We start from the raw sequence: 26626 nt of genomic DNA, 5'->3' as shown, positions 1-26626 counted from the left end.
TTGACCCCTTGGCAGCAAACTTTTTAGCCAATAACTACTTAAAAAGCTTGCCCTATGTCTGAATACACTTTATGTAAAATTTCAAATGTTCAGACCAAAAATTGCCCAAGTAATTTCGTAGAGACCGCAGAGGTCAATTTTTTTTAACTTTGACCATTTATTATATATAGCATTTATTGTTTTGGGCTCAAATCAAATTATTAAGTTAGATCCATGTCCAAGTAACCTATATCTAAAATTTCAAGTGTTTAGACCCAAAATTGGCAGCGTTTGTTAGTTTTCAAAGGTCAAATTGTTAAACTTTGATCCATTAATAGCAAAATTTCTGGCCGAAACCTAATCAAAAAGATTTTCCCAAATCTCAATACCTTGTATATCAGATTTCGAGTCTGTAGACTGAAAATTGAGTTATTTTGTAGGGAAATGTACACACACACACACACACACACACACACACACACACATTTTCACTTTTATAGATATATATTTAAGACTGGTGTTAATTGTGACACCCTGCACTGATGATTCCTGAAAGGATGAAACACTAGTGTCTGCAGATATTTAATAATTATTATAATAAATAACATATATATATCTTGCTAATGCTAGTCTGTTTACATGTGAGAGGTCATTTGAACATATTTATTCATATATTTTTCTGGTTCTGACCTTTAAGACCTCCAGTGGTGACACACCATTTGGGGTCTGAGGAATGTGGCATTACTCTCAGGTTCTATTTCATTTTAAAAATTTTTGCTGAATGTTGAATTAAATATGACTAGCGGGACCTTTTTTTTTTACATAGGCATCACCACTTATCAAGGCCAAGAGGCCACTCAAGGATAAGGGTTAAAGAGTGTACAGTAGACATTGGACAATATAGTAATCATTAGTAATGAAAATTTGGTAAATTTGATAACTTATATAGAACGGCTCATCAAGAACTTATTTATGTTAGACTTGAAGACAACCATATTGTAGTCAGCCGGAAAGCAGGAAAACGGAAGACAATTCCACAGGCGTGCAGTTCTAAGAAAGAAGCTTTGTTCATGGAATCTACGTTTAGGTTTAGGCACAGATAAAGAGTGGGGGAAATTATTGATAGTGTTTACAGCTAGACGAGTGTTTCTTGTGAAAGTTTGGCGAGGGGAGACCATAGATTGAAGCTCAGTTGAACACCTTCCATGAAAATAACGATACATCAGAGACAAACTCGCAACATCTCTTCTGTGAGATAGAGGTTGCAAGGAAGAGAAAAGGACATCTCCTACGAGGCTACGAAGTCTATTTTGAACTCTATCAAGGCAGGACAAGTCCTTTCTAGCAGTTCCTGCCCAGATGTGGCAACAATATTCCATCCTTGGACATACCTGGCTCTTATATAGAGAATAGCATCAGCAGTGAGATATTTACCGGATCGATAGAAAGATCCCACCATTTTTCCAGCGGCCTTGGCAACAGATTTGATGTACGTGTTCCATTTAAGATCAGGAGTAAAGGTCAAGCCCAGAAGCTTGTCAAAACTTGAGGCCTCCTGAAGACGAGAGCCATTCATTTCAATTGATGCCAGATGTGGATCAGAATGTTGATGATGTAAAGAGAGAAGCTTGGTTTTAGATGCATTAAAAGTAACCAGCCACTCCTTTCCCCATTGTACTACGTGCTCAAGAACAGAGGAGAGATTTGGAGAGAACTTGGTCGTTTACTGTCTTAGATGTGCTACCATAAATGGTAGTGTCGTCAGCATAAATGTCTACAAATGATGTAAGGATGTGATTTGGAAGATCATTAATGTAGATCAGGAAAAGAGTTGTGCCCAGGATGAACCCCTGAGGGACACCGCCATTAATACTGTGAGCTTCTGATTTTTGCCCCTCAACTACTACTCTTATGAACCTATCAGAAAGAAATGATTTAATAATTGAGAAGACATTTCCAGCTATACCATAGCTAGAGATCTTATGAAGTAAACCTTTATGCCATACCCTATCAAAGGCTTTAGATATGTGAAGAGCAATTGCCCTAGAAATGTGGCCTCCGTCGAGATTTGCTAATCCTATGAGATATAACTGTAAGCTCATCTGCTGTAGATCTAGCAGAACGGAAACCATATTGAGTGTCACTAAGAAGGTTATTTTTGTTGAGATGGTTGATTACTTCTGTATTTAACACAGATTCCAACAACTTACTCATGACGCACAGGAGACTTATTGGCCTGTACTGAGAGGGTGATGAGCGATCACCTGAATTCTTAAATACAGGGCATACTGATGAAATTTTCCAGGGAGATGGGAAACTATTCTCCTTAAGACAACGTTTAAACAGTTTTGTAAGTATGGGCGCTAGTTCAGGTTGAAGTTTTTTGAGTACTATAATTAGGACCTGTTGAAATTCCACAGCAGACTATTTCATATGTAATATATTGATGTTGGCATTCTGTGGATGTATAGCATAAATGGAGACTCCCTGATATTATTGGAGTTGTTTTATTAATATATAGATAGTCCGGTGTATAATTCTCAGAATTGTTGATTGGAGAGAAGCACACAAGCAAGATTAAATAAAGGATTAAGATAACCCATGTTCACTACTTGTTTGTATAAAGCTCTATTCAAAAGCATATTGAGCCAGTTCTGTTTGCAATGTCTCTATACATCTGTTTTCCCATACTGAGAAGTCTATTTTTAACACTGAGAATTTTTTTTTCATGTGTCCTCACCAAAACATTACGTACGAGTGTTGATTGAATCTATTTAACTTATTTTAACATAATCTTCTTTGATACCTGAAAGACATTTCAAAATATTTGTCTTTAAATGTTGACATAATTTAAACACATCACCATTGATTTTTACATAACTATTTTCTTTATTTTTTTTTAAAACTTTACTATTGTATTTCTATTTATGCATTTTTTTTTTTTTTTTTTTTTTTTTTGTAGAAGTCTCCGGTGAAAACTCCCTTGTCACCTTCAAACCGGATGGCCACGCGGTCATCACCACGTAAGGCTTCTCAAGGACAACTTCTAAATGCAGTACCTTCTATTCCAGGTGAGTGTGCTCATCTAATCGAGAAAAAAAAAATGGCTAATAATTTACCTCCTTTGTTTTTTGGAATTTCTCCAACTCTTTTCGAATCATCTTTCATTTAGGAAGGATCAGCATTATCTTTTTTTTTTTTTTTTTATACTTCAAACAAGACATATTGCTACTTGGAACAAAAGAAGCTAATATTTGGGATCATGTCTAATAAGGAGTGTGGGGAGTTGAGCAACAAGTTGTCTGTTTATATTTAAACTTCTGCAGATTGGTACAGTCAAGGAAACGGGAAGGAAATTCCAGTCCGTTAATGTGAGGGAAGAAACGATTAGAGTAAAAGGCTTTTCGACATCTAAGGATCTCAACAGTGAAAGAGTGGGATTTTGCCGCTTGTTGAGCGAGTCGAGCATATGAACATCAAGGAAACATGAGTGCAATAAGTTCATCGGAGCACATTCCATTAAAATACTTGTAAAGTAAGCACAGGGATGTGACAGAGGTTGGAGCTTGACAAACAGTGTGGGACCAATTAGTTTACTTTTTTTTTTTTTTTTTTGTAATCTTGTCTAAGAATGAAACTAATGGTAGATGCACCAGTGCAGATGTGGCTACAATACTCCGTGCATGGACGAGTTGTGCATGGTAGAGGGGGATCCTTTAATTAGGCCAGGATTCATAGGGAAGGGTCGACAATTTAAAAAAATTTTTTTTTTTTTTTTTTTTTTTTTTAAGTAAATGCTAAATTATTTTCTTCAAAGAATTTATTATATAGAGGAAAGTTGTCTGTATGTGGTGCATGTATTATCCAGGGAAGAATGGGCTGGATGAAGGAGAAAATGGCTGGGGAGAGGAAGTGTAAAAAGAAAGATGTACAGATGAAAGTTTTAATCAAAATACTAGTCTTCTGCCTGGGCAATGTTGGATAACCTTGCTAGTATAGATATAAAAAAAAAAAAATGCACATTAGTCTTTATTATAGAGGAGATTATTTTAGTCACATGAAAGTATCATTATTATAATATAACTTGAAATTTATTGACGAGTTGGATTGAAGGAGGGCGTTTTACACATAAAACTTCATATTTAAACTAGATGTTACTCAGTCATTATTGGTCCACCGATGTATCGGAGAGGGACCTATGTTTTCAGTGGCTTCCGTGCGTCTGTTAGTTCGAATGATTGCCAGATAACCGCCCATTTGTTTTTCCTGAAATTTTGCCACAAATTGTATTTCATTAAATAGATGTGGATAGTAAAAAAAAACTTTTTTGCGAAAATTGCCATTGCGTCCCCCAGTGTTAAGCCACTAGGGACGCGATGGCAATTTTCAAGAGGTCAAAAATGGCCAAAACCATAACTTTTGATTCATCCATTAGATTTTTCTGTAACTTTGCCAAAATGTGGAGCCCATTGTTTTTAATATAAATTCAGTATGGGTGACCCTGGCAAAACTCTGGTTCACGTCCCCAGGGACTTTTAGTGCTAAAAACGCCCCTTTTTGTAACTCTTTTTTTCAAAAGTGAAACCTGGCCAGTGAGGGTTGAGGATTTGTTACATGGATTAAAATGATACAATGTGTAATGAGTTTTACAAACGGGCTTAGATTTAATAACCTCCGAAAAAATTTAAATGTAGACAATATAGGAAGATGTATGTAGGACAGGATGTAATCTCATTAGACAAACAAAATAATTAATAGCATACTCACGACATTTTACATTCATCTTCTATTTGCTGCTAACCATGCAACCGTCCTCTCACCTACAGTCTTTTATAACAGCTAATTCATTACAATTCTGAATTTTTTAGATGAGGGCTGATTTATATTGTTTTGATCTGAATATTGTTCTCATCTTCAGTGTTATTTGTACGACGTTTCAGTTGGTGTAACTTTCGATCTTAGTCAGACATGTTGGTTGTTACTTTGAAAAAGAAAGTAGAAAAATCACTGGCTCTGTAGATATTTTTGTATTCTTGGAGTTTTTTCTTTTTGCCGTGGTTTCAAAGATAATGACTAACATGCCTAACGAAGGTCGAAGGCTACACTGACTGAAATAACAACCCTCAAGATGAGAAAAATAGTCCAATTAAAACGAGTAATATACGCTGATTCATTGATATTTATTGATTTGCATATCAAACTACACAGGAGACTTTTTTTTTTTTTTTTTTTTTTTTTTTATTCAATTTTCACCCCAAACAAGGCACAGTGCCACTTTGAAGCAGGGGGCTACTATTAGGGAATTAATTAGCGGGGTCATTATGAAGGGAGAAGAGTAGAAAGATGTTTGTTAACATTACACTTGAACTTCTGCATATCATTGCAGTTGGGAAAGCAGAATCCCGGAAGGGAGTTCCAAAGACCCGCAGTTCTGGGGAAGAAACTATTGGAGTAAAAGGCTTTCTTGCACCTAGGGATCTCCACTGTAAAGGGATGAGACTTAGTAGCTTGTCGGGTTTGTCGGGGGTAGTTACGTCGGGGAGGTACAAGTGTTTGCAGTTCGTCAGAGCATTCACCATTAAAGTATTTGTAGAACAGGCAGAGGGATGCAACATCTCGTCGATGGGACAGAGGTTGAAGCCCAGATGACAGTTCAGGACCTATCAGGTTTGCGACTCTTTTTTGAACCCTGTCCAGGAGCGAGAGACAAGCAGCAGATGCACCAGCCCAGATGTGACAACAGTACTCCATACATGGGCGAATGGTTGCCTTATAGAGGTATAGGATACTGGCAGGCGTAAGTAGTTTTCTAGCACGGTAGAGGGAGCCAACCTTCCTTGCAGCAGCCTTGGCAATGCTCTCAATGTATCTATTCCAGTTCATATTCCCTGTAAACGTTAGGCCGAGGAGTTTAAAAGAAGTACTTTCAGGCAATGTGTTCTTGGCCATTGCTATTGGTGGTAGAGAAGGTTTCTTGTAGTTATTGAAGGAAACAAGCTTAGTCTTAGCAGCATTGAATGAGACCAACCATTTTTGTCCCCATTCCACTACGGATTGGAGGTCATCCTCTAGTGTTTCTGCCATTTTCTTGGATATGTGTTCATTTGTTTTCCCCTCATATCTGTTATAGAGAGTGGTGTCATCGGCAAATATACCCATCTCCGAAACAATATTATCAGGGAGGTCGTTTATGAATATCAGGAACAATAGAGGTCCAAGGATAGACCCCTGAGGCACTCCCGCATTTATGTCATATTGTTTGGATGTACGTCCGTCGAGGACAACTTTGATTTTTCTATTACTTAAGAAGGATTTAATTACGTTATGAATTCTTCCAGTGATTCCATATGATCTAATTTTCCTTAGAAGACCATCGTGCCATACCCTGTCAAAAGCCTTAGATATATCAAGGGCCACCGCTCTACCCTCCCCTGTTTTATCCAATGAACGGTATATACGTTCAGAAACTACAGTTAAGATATCTGCTGTTGAACGGGCTTGCCTGAATCCATATTGTTTGTCAGTCAAGAGTTTAGCAGCTGTTAGGTGCTGGACTAGGGCTTTATTAACTAAGGACTCAAATATTTTGGCGAAAAGCGGGAGGAGGCTAATGGGGCGATAATTTAGTGGGTCAGTTCTTTCACCAGAATTCTTGAAGACTGGTACCACAGAGGCGGTTTTCCAGCAGTCGGGAAAACAAGATTCGTTAAGGCATTTATTGTAAAGTTTGGACAGAACTGGAGCAACCTCGGCAGAGCATTTTTTTAATAGCACAGCCGGGATGAGATCTGGTCCACATGCTTTAGAGGTGTCTAGGTTTTTTATAATAGCATGTACCTGAGAAGGGGTGATTTTCAAGTCGTCAAGTGTGGCGTCTGTTCGCAGAGGAAAATCAGGGAGTGAGTGGTGTACCGAGTTCAATGGTATGGCCGTGTTTAAAGAATGGATGAAAGTTCTGAGGTCAGTTCAAGGAAAACCTGGGAGCAAGTTGAAAAATGTGCTCTATATGAGTGTAAAACATGAATATGAAGAATAAATTGGATGAAAACGCTTCTGTAAAGATTAATTATAATTTATATAATTGCAGCTGTAAAAGAATCTATGATGAGGATGTAATTAAGTGTAGTCGATGTCTACTAGCGGAATCCAAGACCTAATTCTGCTAAAAATTTTTGAGACAAGAGACTACTTTTGGGCTAAAACGTAATTTCTTTCTAAAAGTATTTAAGTAGTTTCTGGATAGGGACTTTCCTCTAACAGAATTGATAAGGATGGACTTGAAAGAAAGGGGGATAATTCTAACTATTACTGACCAGCAAAATGTTACCATCGTAAACCAAGAGAAGAATCTATTAGGCCTGCGTATGCAGTGTGATGTATGGAAGTGAAACCTGGTTAGTGAGGGTTGAAGACCTGCATTGCATGGAGAAAAACAATATAAAAATTATGCGATGGATTTGTAATGAGTCTCAAAAACAAGCTTAGATCAGATGACCTCAGAGGAAGATTAAATCTGGACAGTATAATGAAATGTGTGCAGAAGAGTTAGTTAGAACAGTTGAGGTAGTAGGGTCGGTTTACATAGGAAGGCCAAGGAAAACATGGGAGGAAATGGTAAGGATTGATTTGAAAGAAAGAGGGTTAAATAAAGGCCTGGCCAGAGATAAGTTCGTTTGGAAGTCAATTTAAAAAAAGCTGTCCAACACATGCCAGCATGTAAAACAGATGTTAATCCGATGATGTTGTCGTCAGCACCTTTGTCTCGAGACGATGGTATAGCTCTAAAGTGGAGCTACATAGCCTGGGAAGTGATATGGAAGGATTTGTGTTGCCCGTGTAGCAGCCCCCTCCCCCTCTCTGTGAAGCTAGATAATCCAAGAGAAAGACAGTTGATACAACTTGGCTCGAACTCCACCGCAGGAGTTGCTGGTGATGACAATATCTCCAGATTTTCTGTCGGGTTTACTCTCTTAGCTTTTTCCCTGATAGGGTAATCCCACTAGGCAGCAAAGGTTTTGAATCACAGTTGCCTTCTCCTAGGTGGACTACCATCCAATGTTGACAACCCCCACCTGCCTGAAGTGACTGGTTTTAAGGCGCCAGTACCGCCTTTGCCCCTTCTCCCAGTTACTAGAAACAGTTTTGCCAAGCTTAGTAGCTAAACTACACGCGAGGGCCAGGAGTTGGACTTGGTTGCTATTTGAGAGGTACACTATGAGGGCATTTTTTTAGGGAGAGGAGCTTATCCTCACTTGATGTTGATATATTGTTTGATTAACTGTGCTGGTATCTCATAAGTTCCATCAATAATTGCTACTATTTGCTTTCTCTTGTAATTTGTTTTTTATTTAAAAAGAAATAATTTTGTTATTCATGAAGAATTGTTTTGATGGCCATTTTTATTCCTTTTCAGCCACAACGACAAACAACCCATTCCCGGTACATAGCATTGCTGACAGTCTTACAAGTGACTTCCTTTTCGATTCCGTGAAGCCAGAATTTGGTAAATCATTTTTATTTTGCTTCTTAACAAACCATTCTTTAAATTAATTTGCCGTCATTTAAAGCAACTATAACTGTCCGATGGTTTTTGTTACATTATGATCCTACTTCATGAGGGCCTGTATTCTGGCTTGGAAGTTATCTTTGAGGGTTTATTTTGCTTTACTGTAAATGTAATTTTTACTGTATACTTGAATCTCAAGGTCTACCACGACTGCACTTTTCTGTGCTAAACAGCAAGTAAAGCATTTACCAAGGATGACCTATCTTTGTTCTGTGAATATGACATTCTCTAATAATGTCTGCCATCAACGGTACAACAACTACTATGTGTGTTCAATTTACATTAGTGATATTTTAAATATTACGTATTTGCATGTCACGGCAAAATTAGTATAAATTCCAAAAATTAGGGGGAAAAAATTGATCTAGTAGAAAAAAAATTTACAGGTAAAAATAGAATTTATCAAATAGTTTTATGTTTTACTGTGGAAGAGTTGTGTGGTCAATTCAGTATGACAAACTGACTTACCTCCCTTTACTTAAATTCAGAGTCCATCTTTAAACGCGATATCGGTGAGCATAATTGTGGTTGAATTTTTTTTTTTTTTTGTAACTTCTAAATACTTCTAACACATTGTGTACTTATTTTTCATAATTTTTGGAATTTATACTAATTTTGCCGTAATATGTAAGTAATGTTTTGGCTTGAAAGCTCAATGTAAACAAGCACCTTCAGTTCTGTGAATGACTTGTCCACTTCAGAAACATTCTTTAAAAATGGCTGCCATCAATCGTACAACTGCTTTGATGTGTTTAATCTTATGCCATTTGAGATTTGTTATTTGCATAAATTTTGTATTAGTGATGGGACGATTTTAATAGCTTCCCCAATTCCCAAACAATTTCTGTTTTAAATTCTTGATATTGATAAATTACCGATTCTGATTCTTTAAAATTTAATTATTTTTTTTCCTCTTGATTTGTGGTGGTGGTGGTGGGGAGGGTGATTACTACAAAACCCATGAAATATGTGCATATATTTTCCTAAACATACTTTCCCATACACTTGTGGGAATGATCTATAGATTAGTTTCTCTGGTAGTTTAAAATCAATAAATAATACTTATCATTTCATCATCAATATGAGTCATGGAAAATTAAGTTTAAGGAATAAAAAAAATTGTTTTAGGATTGGAAACTAGGTATAAATTTTTCTGATTCTGATATCCCAGAAAGTTCCTATATATATATATATATATATATATATATATATATATATATATGTGTGTGTGTGAAATAAAAAGGAACAAACCGTATTATGTGTTCATCAACGTTTCGTCTTTATTTCGAGACTTCCTCTGGATGAAATAAAGATGAAACGTTGATGAACACATAATACGGTTTGTTCCTTTTTATTTTCTTTATTTTGTCAGAATACTATTTCCATTATTTTCATCATATATATATATTTTTTTTTTTTTCTGATTCAGAGTAATCGTCCCAACACTATAGATTTAATGCTTCTGTGTGATTGTCTAAATGTCATGCAACAGTAAGGATAGTACAATAGCTTCGTATCATTTTGCACTTGTAACAAATGGATGCACGTTTTTTTCTGCAAACGTTCTTATAATTTGTCAAATATGCTGTCTGCTTTGCCAATTCTTTTATTTACAGATGCTTTGAGTTTGCAGATTAAAAAAAAATGACTTGGTTTTGTCATACTATTTGAATTAATTTTATCTTCATTGTGTGACCTATGTGGGCCAAAATTTAATTTAATTGTGAATTTTTAACGCCCTTTTTTTAAACTTAGTACTCAATGTTTAAAATTCTTTTTTAGATGTTCATGGTGGACTCATTGATGAGCTTATGTCCTCTGAAGGTATGTTTTAGTTTGTCTTTATTTTTGCATAATCAGGATACCCAATTCCATCAGTGCCCTTGTTGCTCCTTGATTTGGAGGGTGCATATAGTGGAATGCTGTCTGCAATCTATTTGGTTTTAAATCTTTCTCTTAACTAGTGAACAGAGCTTATTTCCCCAATGTAAGTAATGTAACATCTCCTGTATCCTGCATAACAACTATGCAAACTGATATAAGAAGGTAGTTATTTGCACTGGCTCACCTCAAACAAGGCAGTGAAAGCGATGCTGGTTGAAAAGACTTGAAAGTGATGATTGTTTAAAGAGTTGTGAATCTTAAAATTGGTTGATTATTTTTGTGGTCACTGGGTGTGATGGCAGATTGTTTAAGTGAATTTCTTGAAATAAGAGTTGTATGTTGAGGTACAAAACCAATTTGAAAGTATAAGGTGTAGATAAATGGTACCAAAATATATTAAAGATCTGAAATTAAACTTGTCTGTTTTTTTATTTATTTTAAAAAAGCTTGGGTTTTTTTTTTGTCTTTTTATTTATTTTTTTTTTTAAATTCCTATTTTTTTATCAAAAAAACAAAGATTAGAAAGTAAAAAAATGTTAAAAATGGAAACCATTAAATTTTTTTTTTTTTTTTTTTTTTTTTTCACAAAACAATTTTCTTCTTTCTAACCTGACCTCCTTATGCTGAAATTAATTGAAAATTAATGCAAAGTTTTGAAATTCCATCAATGATATCTAAAAAAAATGATGTAACCTTTATAGATACGTAAATCTGGCAATTCTAAAAAAATATTTATGTAACGAGCAGAACTTGTGGAAATTTCTTGGAATGAAAAATTTAATTAGAAAATATTTTGACATTTTTCTTGATAGCGCCAAAAATTAGTTTTTTGGACAGATTAATAACATGCAGCAAATATGAATTACTAGTGTTCATTGTATTTTAAATTTAGAACTGACCCAAGTAAGATAAATTAATAAGTATTAATAAATATTCAGAAAGTAATATTGTGCTACATAGTTCAATACAAATAATAAAATCGCACTGTAAGAAATGATCTTTAACTTGCTCCTTCAGTACAGCCCTCTTGGCAGGTCATGTTTCTGCTTTTTTTTTTCTTTTGAATATTACTTTTTCTATGTAATGTTTAGCTTTGATGAAGAACCACTGCATGTCAGAATTACTAAGAGTCCCTTTCTCATATCATTATTCAATTATATATTATTATGATATTTGAACATGATGCTACATCAGAGGGAGATCACTTTCATATTGTTCAGGATTGCCAGAATGGCCTTTTTAAAGCTAAATTTTAAAGTTGTTTGGCCTTCAAAAATTGTATTTGGCCTTTTTCAAAGTTAACAGATGGACTAAGGAAGAGAATATTATATAGATAGCAATTTTTCATTTGTTATGCAATTGGGTTTTTCTTTTTTCGGCTTTCCCGAAAGAATAAAAAATTATACCAAAAACTATGAATTCTAACTTTTCCATATACACTTGTGAGCAAAAATAATGGGCCAAAAAAATTTTATTGCACTAAAAGCTATATTGAACAAAGAACAATTGAACAAGGAAACTTAAACGAGACTAATAACACAGAACAAAACATTTACTTTAATAAATGCTTAGGATGGAATCACATTCCCTTTTGATTTCTTTAAAATATCAATCCTTTTAGACATGCTCTCAACCAAAGTGGAACACTGAAGAGGAGATGTTATTCCATTCACTTTGTATAGCTTCCCACAGTTTGTCATTGTTTGAAAAAGTTCTTCCAGCTAATGCACAAGATGTTATGGACCAAATATTCTCGATTGGATTTAAATCGGGGCTTTAACCTGGTCAAAATATCACATCAATTGAATCATCAGAAAACCATTTTTTTTGTGACTTCAGCAGTGTGTGCAAAGGCATTATCATGTTGAAAAATGTTCTGGGATATTCCCAGCTTCCGGATACTTAGTAACAGTCCTGTTTCTAATATTTGATTGTATTCCTTTGCATTGATTGACTTTTCACATGTAATAAGTTCCCCAACTCCTGCTGCAGTAAAAGTTCTGCATACCATTATCCATCCATTCCCATATTTAACAGCCGATTTTATGCAACTTGGCGAAAATCTTTCTCCAGTTCTTCAATTGCACCGTGCGAGAGCATCACTAACAACACAAAATCTAACCAGAAAACATTTCTGAACCAGTCTGTATCTTTCTTGCCATAACCTGAGAAAGATCTTTCTATCAGTAATATTCTTAGATAAAAGTGGCTTCTTTGCACACTTTTTAGAGGAAAATCCCATTTCTTTCATTCGTCTAGATATTGTATATCTAGAAAGAATTTCCAGTCCCTGTTTTGAATTCTTTGCTATGGTTAACATAAGTTTTCTTTCAATCCTTCAAAACAGTTAATTTAAGCGTGTGGTTGTCCTTCAAAGTGGATGCTCTAGGCCGACCAAATCTAGATTTCCTTTTTACCAAGCGTTTGACTTCGAACCTTTGACCAATTCACTTCACTACCGAAAGAGATGTTTTCACATTTTCTTTTCTTAAAATATCAAAAATCTGTAAGTCATTTTGGACTGCCTTAATCCTGCAATTCGTTTTTTTATATCCTTGCCAAGATGTGGTCTTACCATTTTTAGGATTAATTTTTCCACTTATTATATGCTATAATAATAATAATGATCTGCAAATAGAAATTTTCAGTTAAAATTAACAAATATTCATGGAAAAATAATGAAAAATTCATTTCTTGCTTCTTTCAGTCTTGCTCCATTTTATTTATTTTTTTTTTCTCATGAGTGTATATTTGATCTCTCCAGTCGAATTGGTGTACGCATTCAAACAACTGTCAGCATTTTACTGCTAAAAAACAAAAAAATGAAGCAATTAATTTTTGTCCTACAATTTACATTTTTGCATAAAATCTCACCAGACATTGATAGACTCCCGAAATAAACCAAAACAGCAAAAATGATGACTTCTAAAACTAAATTATGTATCAAAATCTTTAGAAACTTTAACATGTAACTGGATGTAATTTATTTTGTCTTCAAAAATTGTTTGCATTGCAGTTTTATGAGAGTATAAAAGACTGCAAGGGACAGAGTAGATAAAGTTTTTTAAATTATATTTTTTAAGAATGGATGGGAGGGGTCATAGACATGCTTTTTTTTTATGTTAATCTCCTGATCTTGGTTGAATACTTTTCTTTTAGAATGACTAACGACCACCATAATAATGTTCATTTAATATGACTAACCTGACAAGCAGCAAAATTCCATCCCTTTACTATAGAAGCCTCTAGATATGTCTTACTTTAATAATTTCATTCCTTGAACTGTTAGACTTTGAAATTCTCTCCCTGTCTCCTGCTTCCCTAACATATTTTGAAATTTAATTTAACGTGAACAGACATCTTGCTTTTCAACTCCCTAGATAGTGCCTCTGTAGATATGGTTTCAAATAGTAACTCCTTACGTCCAAATGGTAATATGCTTTGGTTAGAGTAAATATGAGTACAAAAAAATTCTGCTTAACCTAAATTTGTTTCTGGTTGGATCATTCAGAGATATAAGCACCTTTTTATTAATTTGGACATAATCTTAGGTTATCTTTCAGATGCAAGGTTCCTTGTTTACTTGCGATTGTAACGATGTAAGATTCCGTTGTACGGAAAACCAAATCGGCCATAATTTAAATATTTAAATTTATTTACTGAATTTAAATATTTAAATTGATATACTGTTTAAATGATAATATACGTCTACGATGTTTTTATTGGCGCTTTTCTTCGTATTTTTTAATAACATTTTTTTGCACCATTTACAAGTTTTTTTTTACAAATACTTTTTTTAATACTGTAATAGTAAAATTATTTTAGTAAAATTCTATATTGGATACGTTTTTTTATGAAGTTTAAGTAAAAAAAGTAAACTTTTTTTATTATTAAAAATACATTTCATGAAAACACTCATTATAAAATGTTCACGTTTAATTAAAAGTTCTCAATTTTAATCTAATAGTTTTATAATTTTGTTATTTTGTTACAAATTTCTAATAAAGATTATTTTAATTTTAACGGTAATTTGGTTTTCATTATAAACTCCGTCATGTTAAAGGCTTGAAAATCACTTTAAATCAATTTTAATATTTAAAAAAAAGAGAAATCAACAGGAAAAAAATCTCGTGTGAAAACATTACGAGATACTTTTTCCGTATAATTAATAAATGTATCTTTATTTTACTTTTACAGTATTAAAAAAATTATTTGTAAAAAGAACTTGTAAATGGCGCAAAAAAATGTTATCAAAAATACGAAGAAAAGCGCCAATAAAAACATCATAGACATTTTGGCCGATTTGGTCTTCCGTACAACGGAATCTTACATCGTTAAAACCGGAAGTAAACAATGAACCTTGCATCTGAAAGATAACCTAATCTTATTTCTCTCATCAAATTCTCCTTTAACTTCAAACTCTTTTCATATCACATGATTAAATTATTAAATCGGCTATCCTGCATCAGATGATAATATACGCCATAATCTCGTTGACACACTGATTCTCGTTAGATCACCAAAATTAAGCAATGTTCAGCCTTCCCAGTACCAGATGAATGACTCTTTGGGAATACCAGGTGCTATATAGGACATTGACACTTCCGGCAGTTCCCGCATTCCACCTGACCTTCAGCTGTCTCAACCCTGCCCTATTCTTTATGCTGGATGAGGCTAGTGAAATGGGTGGATGAGTAGTGTTAAGATGCTGCTATATGGTAACAGGGTAATTGGGCAGTTTTGGTACAGGGAAAATATGGTCTAATAAAGGCAGAAGGAATGATTGGGAATGGGGTAACTGCATAAAAAAATACAAAACAATATGTCAGGAATGTAAAGGTAATGATAATTAAAAATGGTTGATTCATCTTCAAAAGAATGAACGCGTGAGGCTGGCTCTACACAAACCAGCTTCACTTCTAATAAACTCTCAGTATGTATCATCCTTTATCCCTAAGTTGATCAAATGATCTTTATCATTCCAACAGACGAATAACTCATCAGTTGACCCTAATACCCAAATAACCTTTTGTATTTTTATGAACAGCCGTGTGTGGCCCTAACAGATTGCCAACTCCCAACGTCGTGTGTCGTGGATTTTTCGTCCACTGTTTCCTTTGGCCGGATCATCGTTTTCTCGCTAGCGACTGTCGAGGGGAACAAACATGGTTTCACAAAGTAGAAATATTATAAATCGGGGAACAAAGAAAGGAAAAACACAAACGCCAATGTTTCACATATATTTGACGGTTGAACTTGTGAGTGTGTCTTCTCCCTGTTCTATCGATGTTACGTTTGTCTGTCACAATTCGTCTCTATTTCTGTTTCGCAGTCAACTCTAAAAACTGTCCAACTGTTGTCGCTATCAACTCGCATCTGTTGTAAACGGCATCCTGTTATCAACTGTCTTCTCTGCGTTGATATCTGAGGTCACCCCCACCCCACACCGGCTACTGGAAGCTGTTTTCCCTTTTTTATCTTTAGGTTTCTATTGTCATTGTCAAATCTAAAAGGCTCTATCTAAAAATACCTACAGATTCATTGTTACTTATCTATTGTTTATTGTAAGACATTTCCTATTCCTTTGTCTATTGCCCCCCCCCCTTCTCCGCACTTAGTGACTAAAGTCCACTTTATAGTATCCCATTTTATCATTTTTCTAAACATATTGCTGCTGATTGATATATAACACTATCATGTAAACCTGATACTATTATTTTCTTCTCATTTCAGGTTTAGAGCCCTTACTCAGCTTAAGCCCGCCCCCAAGTGACCGTGACTACCAGTTTAACTTGGGTGACACTGAAGGCGTTTCTGATCTCTTTGATGTACCATTACTTAGCGCCACAGCCAGTACCTCTTCAGCTGCTGCATATTACTGACCAATAAAGTAGAACGAGGACCAATGGACAGAAAACACCTCACCTCCCCTTGCCTTCCACTGCCTGACTCTGGAACTCTCATTTTATACATATATACAGCAAGAGTATACAATCCTTTTTGTTGCTACAAAGTAGCTAACCATATAACCTATGGACCAATCAATGAATCTCCTCATGGTCATGTGATCAGGTGATATCCTTCCTTCCTTCCTCACCTGTTCTGTTTTGTTAATAATTTTTACCCATGTGTGTTCTGTACAGATTTTAACCATCTAAAGTGATATAAAAAAAAACACAAAACAAAAATGGACTCCTTCTGGTTGTGGTGTAATCTTTGTATAAAAATATTTCAGTCTGACTCGAAGAAAAGGACTGATATTTGCATATGAGCTATTGCGAATTAATAGTTGCCAAAGTGGGTCTTAAAAACAAAAAAGGGGGGTGGGGGGAAGAAAATGTGTGTTGGGTGGGGTGGGGGGTGAAAGCCTGGTAAGATAGAATGTGACAATTGTCACACGATGGAAGAGTAGAAGCTGGATAAAATTGGAATCAAGATGTGCAGACACACAGACCAACATGACATAATTATTTTTTTTTTCTTTCTCCCCATCCGCAGAGGAAGGAAGAAACAAGCTTGATTTAAAAAGAAAAAAAAATTGCTTCCTTTCATAAATCCAAAACAAAATATACTAAAAAAGAAAATGCTAAAATTTGCCCAACTCTTGTTTTCTGGCATATTGGGCTAGATTTAAAATTTTTTTTTTTTTTTTTTTTTTTCTTGTAACATTTTGTTTTTCACTTGTGTTAATTACTTCTAACCCAACTTTATTTTTTTTTCTTAATTTCAATTTTTAAATAATTGAAGTTATAGAATTTACTTTTCAGTATAGATTTGTTGGATTAAAAAAAAAAAAAAAATTGTTTTTAAATTTAATAAATTCTTGACCTAGGAAACTTAATAAAAATTGGGGAGGGGGTGGTGATTAAACAATATTAACCTTATAAAAAGATGTTCAATATTAAACAAAATTCTCTGCCCTCATTTCAATGAACATTTTTGAATCATTTGTTAATGCTTGAATAATAAGCCCCCTTTCCCTCCATTTTTTTAAAATTTATTTTCTCTCATCCATTTTCATTTACTCATATCGGTCCTCCACCTTTTTAGCAAAATTTTTCTGATAAAAACGATGTTTTGTTTTATCAAACTCTGAAACTTGCCATTCCGTTTTTTTCTTTCATTTGCCTTAACTTTGTTTTACTTTTTTTGTTAAAAGTTCATTTCTTTACATTTCTTTCCAAAGAATGCATAACACATTTGCTACTTGTATGTAAATAACTAGGCTTAATTTTATTCTGGTTCAAGGCCATTTTGATTTTAATTTTGATTCCATTTTATTTCCACTAATAGAAAAAAAAATGTTTTTTTTTTGCTACAGAAAAATCTGCCTTCAAGAATCATTTTGTAGGATGTCGAAATCCCTCTATATTATATAATAAAAAAAATTGTATTATGCACATACCTGTTTTGAAAATATCATACTTCAAAAATCAAGTAAATTGATAAAGTAGTTTTACTTTTATAAAGTAAATCATTAAGTGATTAATGGGAGATATTGCATTGAGATTAAAGAGGTATTACAACATAAATCAAAAGTTTGAATTTTTATTTCTTTTATTGTTGAATTATGCCCCCACCTCTGCCCCCCCCTTTTTTTTTTATTTTTTTTTTTAGACAGCAGAGCAGACAGCTGCTCTTCATAAAATTTGAATTATTTTTTTTTTTAAATAAAACTACTTGATTGATTTGTGATTTTTGTTAAATATATTTTTCTTTCATCATGGATACATACAGATTTTTCTTTATTTAATATAGAGGGAATTCTAATATTTTAAAAACTTTCTTTTAATGACTTTAATAAGACTTGCCCAGCAGTAACTTGTAAGATAATCTATACATTTCTAAATGTTTTGTTTTCTCCTCTTTTGAGTTGCATCTCTCTTTACATGAAGATTTTTCAGTTAGAATAATTTAGTTTTACTCATCGAATCTTTCCAATTTTTTGTTTTTTACTTTAATTTTTTTTTTTTTTTTTTTTTTTTGATAAAATAGAAATTTTAATCTTTTGTGTTCGCACAAAAAAAAAGTGCCTTTCACAAAAATTGATTCATGATGGATAAAAAAATTTGAAGTTCTTATGCAGAATAGTGAATTTTGAAACCAATGTGTTTCAGGTGAAAACATAAATACTTGCATGTAATGTTGAAATTATAAATTCAATATAAAATGATCCAGTAGAAGAATAGAAGTAATAATAAAATTTATTGAATTTATTGATTTATGGTTTTGTCATGTTTTTAATGTGGAAATGAGTTTGAAATGCTTTCCTTTCAAGAATCACTATTCTGCACAAGCAACAAATTTTGATTTGTTATTTAATAAAAAGTTTTATTTTTGTATTAATAACAAAATTTTTTTTTCACATCTGCATGCTGCAGTTAGACATTTAAAGCAAGCAAAAATTAAACTTATATTTTCTCGCATTTTTTAATTTCAATTTTCAACCACGTTTCAATCAAGTGTATAATAAGTGAAGTCTTTCATGCACTTGCTGCAATTTAGAAACAAAATGTCTTTCACATTAAAATGGTGCATAAGATAGCTCAGTGGACCTAAAGGATCTTGCCCTCCCCCCTCTACTTTCTTATTTTCATCTTTTTTCCAATTTTCAGCAGATTATTATCGAATGGACACTAATCTACCAGATTATCAAAGAATTTAAAAAAAAAAAAAAAAAAAAAGAAATGCCAATATTTAAATATTTGTAGGGGTTCCTCAGTTTCTAATGCAATGTGTCAGTAAATCGATCACCCATTTTAGAACCACTTTTTAGGCCAAATTTAGTGAATTTAGCTTTTTTTTTTTTTTTTATTTCACGTTTTAAAATAATCCCCAAAAAAAGGCTGAATTTGCAAAATTTGGCTTAAAAATCTACATATAAAAATGAAAATCTATGTCTGTGTACATTTCTCTACCAAATAACTATCAATTTTTGGTCTACAGACTCGAGATTTGACATAAGGGGTATTGAGATTTGGGAAAATCTTAATTGGTTTTCGGCCAGAAATTTGGTCATTTAAGTGTCAAAGTTCAACGATTTGACCTTTGAGAACTCTACCAAACTCCTCCAATTTTGGGTCTAAACACTTGAAATTTTAGATATAGGTTACTTGGACATGGATCAAACTTTATAATTTGCTTTGAGCCCAAAACAAATGTTAAGGGGCCATAATTAGGGTCAAAGTTTAAAAAATTGACCTCTGTGGTCTCTACCAAATTATTCAGCCAATTTTTGGTCTAAACATTTGAAATTTTACATAAAGTATATTCAAATATACAGCAAGCTTTTTAATCGTTTTTTTTTTTTTTTTTTTTTTTTTTTTTTTTTCCTGAAAATTTGGCTTCCAAGGGGTCAAAGTTCAAAAGATTTGACCTTTGATCTCTAGCAAACTATTGAGTCAATTTTAGGTCTAAACATTTGAAATTTTACATAAAGGGTATTCAGACATGCAGCAAGTCTGACCCAAAGAAAAGGACTGATATTTGCATATGAGCTATTGCGAATGAATAGTTGCCAAAGTGGGTCTTAAAAAAAAGGGGGGAAGTGGGAGGAGAAAAATGAATCGGTTTTGGACAAAAATTTGGCTGGCAAGAGGTCAGTTTAAAGTTGACCAACTCCTCTGCCAATTTTTGGTCTAAACACTGGAAATTTTAGGTGTAGGTTACTTGGACATGGGTAAAAAAATTTGACCTCTATGGTCTCTACAAACTTTTCTCTATGGCAGTTAAGGAAGCCTATTATATAGAAAGGCATTACCATACATATGCACACTTTTTAATATATACATATGCATATAAAGTTTTGAACAGTACATGGAGCCTGAGCAAAGCCGGGCTGAACTGCTAGTGTTGTTTTTAAAATGGATTGACTTTAATGTTGCATTAGAAACTGAGCATCCCTTACAAATGTTTACATATTGACTTTTTTTTCATTTTTTATTTTTGATAATCTAGTAGGCTAGTGTCTATTTGATAATAATCTGCTGAAAAAATTATAAAAAAGATGAAAACAAAAAAAAAAAAATGAAGGGAGAAGCAAGATTCTTCAAGTCTGCCGATAACTCTTCTATGAGAATTCATTCTTCTCCTCCCTCCTTTACATGGTTGCTTGTTTACATTGGTGACCTTTTAAACCAATGCATTTCAGGTGAAAACATTACATACTTATGTGTTATGGTGAAATTAGTATAAATTACAAAAATTCCCCCAAAATGATCCAGATGTACTATATTTTTACTTAAAAACATCAGCCACACTTACATTCTGGCGTTTTGTGTTTAAACGATGGTGAACCCTTAATATGAGTCTAGGGAGATAAGTCAGTTTGTCATACTGAATTGGTCACTCAACTCTTTCACATTAAAACATACGATAAAACTTGATAATTCGATAAATCCTATTTTTACGTGCAATTATTTTTCTTCTAGATCATTTTTCATAATTTTTGGAATTTTTACTAATTTTGCTATGACCTGTGAATATGTAATGTTTTCACCTGAAATGCGTTGGTTTAAAGGATTACCAACATAAACAAGCATTGTTGATTTCTATACTATTATAACATGCATCTTTATAAGATCCTATGAAGTCAATCGTCTGGTTTCATACTAAGTTTTAGGTTTTAAATCATTTGGCTTGTACCACCAGCCACTCTTTTTGAATGCAACCCATACTCTGCACAGAAACATTGCAAACTAAATACTCCCCCCTTTCCTCCCAAAATAGTCTATATGTGACATGGACGCTCAAAAATTGACCAATGAAAATCGTTCTAGCAATCCTACCTGTATTTAAAATCTTTCAAGATAGGAAAATATTAATACTAAGTGGTATTATGCCTTGTTTTTACTCGCATTGTTACACCAGTTTTTGTTAGATCACCAAAGCTAAGATATGTTAACCTTGTCCAGTACTAGTTGGGTAACCATTTGGGAATACCAGACGCTTTATGTAGGACTTTGACACCTCTCTACAAGAACTGCAAAAATGTTATCTCCACTGATGGGGATAGACATACCACCGGGGACTGCTTGTGAATTTGATATTCCTATGAAACTTCCCCTTTGAAGAAAGATGGTTGAATCCAGCAATGATGAATGTTGCTGGCAATATATGCCTCGTTTGGGGTAGAAACAAAAAGAAACATTTTATTACGCTTAACTGAAAATTGCTTCTGATTGTATCATTCCTACAGAGGTATGAACACCCACCCTATTATTAATTTGGACATTGTTATTTGTTTCTCATCAAATTCTCATTTAACTTCAAACTCTTTTTCTTACGTATTAAATTAAATACATCACATTTAACATTGCTTGTCACCTCCCCTCCTCTTTCTCCCCCAAGCAGTCTAGATGTGACATGGATGCTAAAAAAATCAACCAATGAAAATCGTTCTAGCAATCTTATTCTGTAAGGATAGAAAGACATTAATACTAAGATATGAAAGATAATTTGTTTTGTGTATGATCAATACTATCAGTCTTCTTAATCCTAAACTTTCTCTTGTCTTTAAACAGCTGCGTAATTTTTTTTCAGGGGTCAGTACATGATGTGCTATTTTGTTTGGCTATAATGTTTTGATGGCATCACACCACATGTTGCGAGTTGAAAATTTTGTCTCAATTGCAACAATGATAGTTTTAGCAAATGCCAACTACAGTTGGTAGCTTTAGATAAGTCTGTGATATTGCCATTTTGCTTTAAATTTCAAGCAAGCTTTAACATCATAAAAATAACATCTTGGATGCATCATGCATTGTTCGTATTGTGTCATGTAAAATAGTTTTTTTTCATCCCTTGCTCTTGATGAAACAGTGTCTTTGGCAAATATTCACCTGATAAATTTTAGGATTTCATTGTTTGATCAATAGGATTTTTCAACCACTTTCCAAGCCAGTACTTCAGGATATTGGTCCTCCGACAAAGGAAGGATTGGACCTAGTTATTCATTCCATTTGCACTTTTCTCATTAACCATGCCTTGGATTCCTTTGAAATTTTGCATGAACATTAGTCATGATGAAAGTAAGTTTTTCACTCATTGCGGGGGACCCCACATGCTCGGCTTGTTCTTTTGGGAATTTCCATTGGCGAGTTGACGGAATACTCTTTATTGAAGCCTAATTAGTACCAGATAGGTGATCATTTGGGAATACTAGGTGCTGTATGTAGGATGATGTCGACACTTCCCTGCAAAACCCTAGTCTCGTCATCTCCACTGACTGGAATATACTGGGGACTACTTATGAATTTGATAGTCTCATGAAATTTCCTCGGTTCAACCCATCTATGGTGATTGCTGCTTTGGATTCGGAATCCCAAAACCCATTAAATCAATCTTAGAAAAAAGTAATTGCTTAACATATTAGTTAGAACGTAAGGGGCTACAATTTGAGATTGTATCCAACAAGACACTGTGGGGGTGTTAAGCAACAAAATGTTTGTTCACATTACATTTAAACTTCAGCAGTTTAGTAAAGCTAGGGAAGTGGGAAGTAGGCAAGAAATTCCAAAGTCAAGCAGACCGAGGGAAATGACTACTAAAGAAGGCTTTCTAGCATTTATGGACCTCAACAGTGAAGGGGTGGGATTTTGCTGCTTGTAATGTTAGTCTGGAGTATGTTCATCAACACATTTCATCAAAGTACTTGTAAAACTGGCACAACGATGCAGCAATGGCATAGAGCTTGGAGTTTGACACTAAATAATAAAAAAAAAAATAAAAGAAAGTCTAACATTCATCAGCTGAGAAACATTTGAAGTGAAATTGAACGAAACAATAAAATTGAGAAATTCATTGAATTTGTCGATGGGCTTGATCAGATTTATTTTCGTAGTGTTTTTCAGGAATCATCTTTGTAGTGATTAGCTGTGGAGTAAAATAACTGTTATATACACATTCTTTTGTAAGTTAAAATTTTGTTCACCCAAAACAGGGCATATCGCCACTGAAACATAAGGATTTCTGTGATAGTGTCCAGATTTATAGATAAGCAGTAAGATGGTTTGTTCACCTTACATTTATATTTCTTCATGTCAATGCTGTCGGAAATGGAGCAGGAAGGGAATTCCCAAGGTAAAGTCTGCTGATCAAAGAAGCTATCAAAGTAAAAAATCTTCCAACATCTAGTTGTGATTTAGCAGGTAGATTGGGAGTATTTTTGTTGTTGAGAGTATGTGTAGTATGTTCATCAGAGCGCATTCAGAAGTATTTATAAAACAAGCACAAGGATGCAATTTTGCTGTGATGTGACAGGATTAGAGCTTGACAGACAGTGTGCAGCTTACTAGGTTAGGAATTCTTTATTGTATCCTGTCTAAACATTCATTGAGACATTTGTCTGATGGCCTGATTCAGTTTCGTTTTCTACAAAGATTGTCAACCAAAGGATTTTTTTTTTTTTTTTTTTTTTTTTTTAAGACTTAAGTGGATGATTTAATTGTATAAAATCATGTTATATTTAATGTTATTTCACTTCTGCTGTCATTAAAATTAACTTGCTAGTTTAAAAAAGAACTAGCAGGGCTATCCACTGTTGCCCGGGATCATGTATAAGAAAATTAACAAGTAACTCTACATGTCTTCACTGGTGTTACTTTTTGCCCGCCTCTCATTTTGTAACTCAGCAGCAGCAGCCAATGATTTGCACTCATCCCCTCTTTTCTTTTTGGAAACATTTAACATTAAGAATGCAAGTTTTTTTATTTTCATAACTTGTATTTTGTAGTGTTTTGATTTTGTTTCCTTGTTTGTAGTCATTAGTAGGCTAACAATAATTGTGAAATTGTTAAGCCTGTGTTTTAAATTTGATATAGCTTCTGATTAAGTTTATCCACTCCTATTTCTGTCTTTTTTCTCCAAAAGTTTTTCTATATTGATAGTATGTCATTTTGAGTTCTTGTCTTGAATTCCCCTATATTAAAAGAAAAATCTATGATATTCGTACCAATGTAATATTTCAAAAATCATTTAAATTGATCAAATTTCTTTTTAAATAAGGAAATAAAATTTTATGAATAACTGAAGAATGGTTTTGTCCGCCATTTTGAAAACGATTAAAAAAAAAAAAAAAATCAAACTTGAGATTTGTTTCTCATCAATCGTTTAAAAATTATTTTCTTTATAAAAATAAAACTTTAATTTATCAATTTACAGAATTTTTGTAATACACCACGAGGGCGTACATCATACATATCTTTTTTAATATAGGGGCAAATCTGGACAAGAACCTTTTTTTTTTTTTTTTTTTTTTTTTTTAAATGATTTTTGCAGGATAACACTTAAAGAATGTTGCTCTTTATTTTAGGATTGATTTTTCTTGAAAAAAATATATTTATGTCCTGTCAAACTTTCTCCCATGTTTACATTTCTATTTCTAAAACTACGATTCTCATCTTGGTTGTTTTTGTTTCAGCCGACTTTAGCACTTCTTGATGTACATCTTTTCGGAAGTTAAGAGGTTGAACTGAAATGTGGAAATCACTACCAAAATGAGAATAGGAGTTTTGATAATATAAATTCTCAATCTTTAAAAAAAAAAATTTTTCAAACCAGTTTCAAGGTTAAGTTTTAAAAAATTTTTTAAGGTAAAACAATTTTATATAGATTCTAATGTCTAATTGCTAGTTTGGTTTTTATTTTTAGATATTAAGTAAAAAATATTCTATTAACACCTAAGCTTTAAATGACTTTCTATTTGACAAACAAATATGGTTGATAAATTGGCCTCCTTCATAGTTTTCAAATAAAAGGGTTAGTATTATTGATGCCCTTTTATTATCTGTTTTTGCTTTTTCTTTCCTGTCAGTTTAAGGGATCTTTTGTTTCATCAAAGGTAAAGCCGATACATCTACTTTGTTGATGTGAACATATCGCATATAGAAAGAAATATGGCGGTTGTGACGAGGAGGGAAATATTGATCTGGTCAGAATGATGAACTCCCTCTTCCCTCTCTTAATTTAAATTGATGCTTGTTATTGCCTTTTTTTTCTGATGTTGATTTTGTTTCTTTAAAAAAATATTTTTTAGTAAAACTCTGTACGAAACATTTTTAACAGGCCTTAGAAAGGTTTATGGATAAAAATGTAAATATTTACAACATATTTCAATGATAGTTAATAAATCGTTTTTTTTTTTTTTTTTAAATTATTTTAGTAAGGTTATGGTCATAACTAAAATTAAATACAAAAATTTAAAAAATAAAAATATTCGATTTATATCAAAATTATTCCTGGAAGCTATTTTTTTATTAACATTAAAAAAAAAATGACTTAAAGGAGAGAATAATAATAAAAAATTTTTTTAAATAGAAACAGTTAAAGAAAAATTTAACTTGACTATTTTTTTAATTAAAAGAAATTGTTTTGAATTTTTTTAATCAATATCTTAATTTCATATCAATCATTAGGATTGTTTAACACTTTTAGAAGTATAAATTTATCTGAGCCTTGAATTGATTTGATTGATCTCCATTTTATTCGATACTAACTGTACAATTCGAGGTTTCCCAAGATTCATTCGCTTCAAAAGTTTTCTTTGAAGGTGAATTACCATATTGCCAAATTTGAGTAAGTATATATTTGTTTGAATAACATAAATCGAAATATGTTTGACTGTAATAAATTATGGTACAATAACAAATAAAAAGTACTCAGAATCTGTTTTAATGCTATTTAGGTCTAACTTGAAATCTGAGCGACAGTTTTATATATTAGATTAAAAGATTAACAATATACTTGAAAACTGTATTTGTAAAGAGTTGGTGTGAATGGTTAGAAAACAAGTATTTTTAGGTAAATCTGAAAATTAAGCATTAATTTGATTTGAAGTATTAGATGCATGAAATTTACAGAAGTGAAAATGAAAGATTAATAACTTGAGCCATCTTGATATTTTAAAGTATTTTTTAATCGTTAAGTTTTTTTATCGTTTTTAACCATTTTTTTTTTTTTTTTTCAAAACCTGTAAATAATTTTTCTTTTGTTTTTTCCTTTTTATTTTATAACTTTTTTTTTTTTTTTTTTTTTTGCACCAATCATAAGGTAACATTCCCTCTTTTTCTTTCCATGTTTGTTGCGAGCTAATAAAATTTGCTTCCATTTATTGCACTTGTGCCTCTTGAAAATAATTTTTTTTTTAAGTCAGCCCATTTAAAAAGAAAAAAATTCTTGCATTAAAGTGTTAGAGAGGGA

The 26626-nt window shown here is 33.0% G+C and overlaps 1 protein-coding gene across 2 annotated transcripts in view; it reads left to right on the top strand.

The window, feature by feature from the left end:
* The window catches only part of LOC145277542 (transcription factor E2F5-like), a 94801-nt gene extending 77788 nt beyond the window's left edge, over positions 1 to 17013 (top strand). For both annotated transcript variants that reach the window (XM_080129009.1, XM_080129010.1), the window contains exons 6-9: positions 2942 to 3050; positions 8393 to 8482; positions 10328 to 10369; positions 16163 to 17013. In XM_080129009.1, coding sequence (XP_079985135.1) covers positions 2942 to 3050; positions 8393 to 8482; positions 10328 to 10369; positions 16163 to 16311 — 390 coding nt within the window. In that variant the 3' untranslated portion in view covers positions 16312 to 17013. The remainder of the gene's footprint in view (positions 1 to 2941; positions 3051 to 8392; positions 8483 to 10327; positions 10370 to 16162) is intronic.
* The last annotated feature ends 9613 nt before the right edge of the window (positions 17014 to 26626 follow it).

This window comes from Euprymna scolopes, chromosome 6, assembly GCF_053919585.1.
Source record: "Euprymna scolopes isolate OS-2025 chromosome 6, ASM5391958v1, whole genome shotgun sequence".
NCBI classification, from domain to species: Eukaryota; Metazoa; Mollusca; class Cephalopoda; order Sepiida; family Sepiolidae; genus Euprymna; species Euprymna scolopes.
Note: the sequence above shows the minus strand (reverse complement) of the source record. Positions and strands in the feature narration are given on the sequence as shown.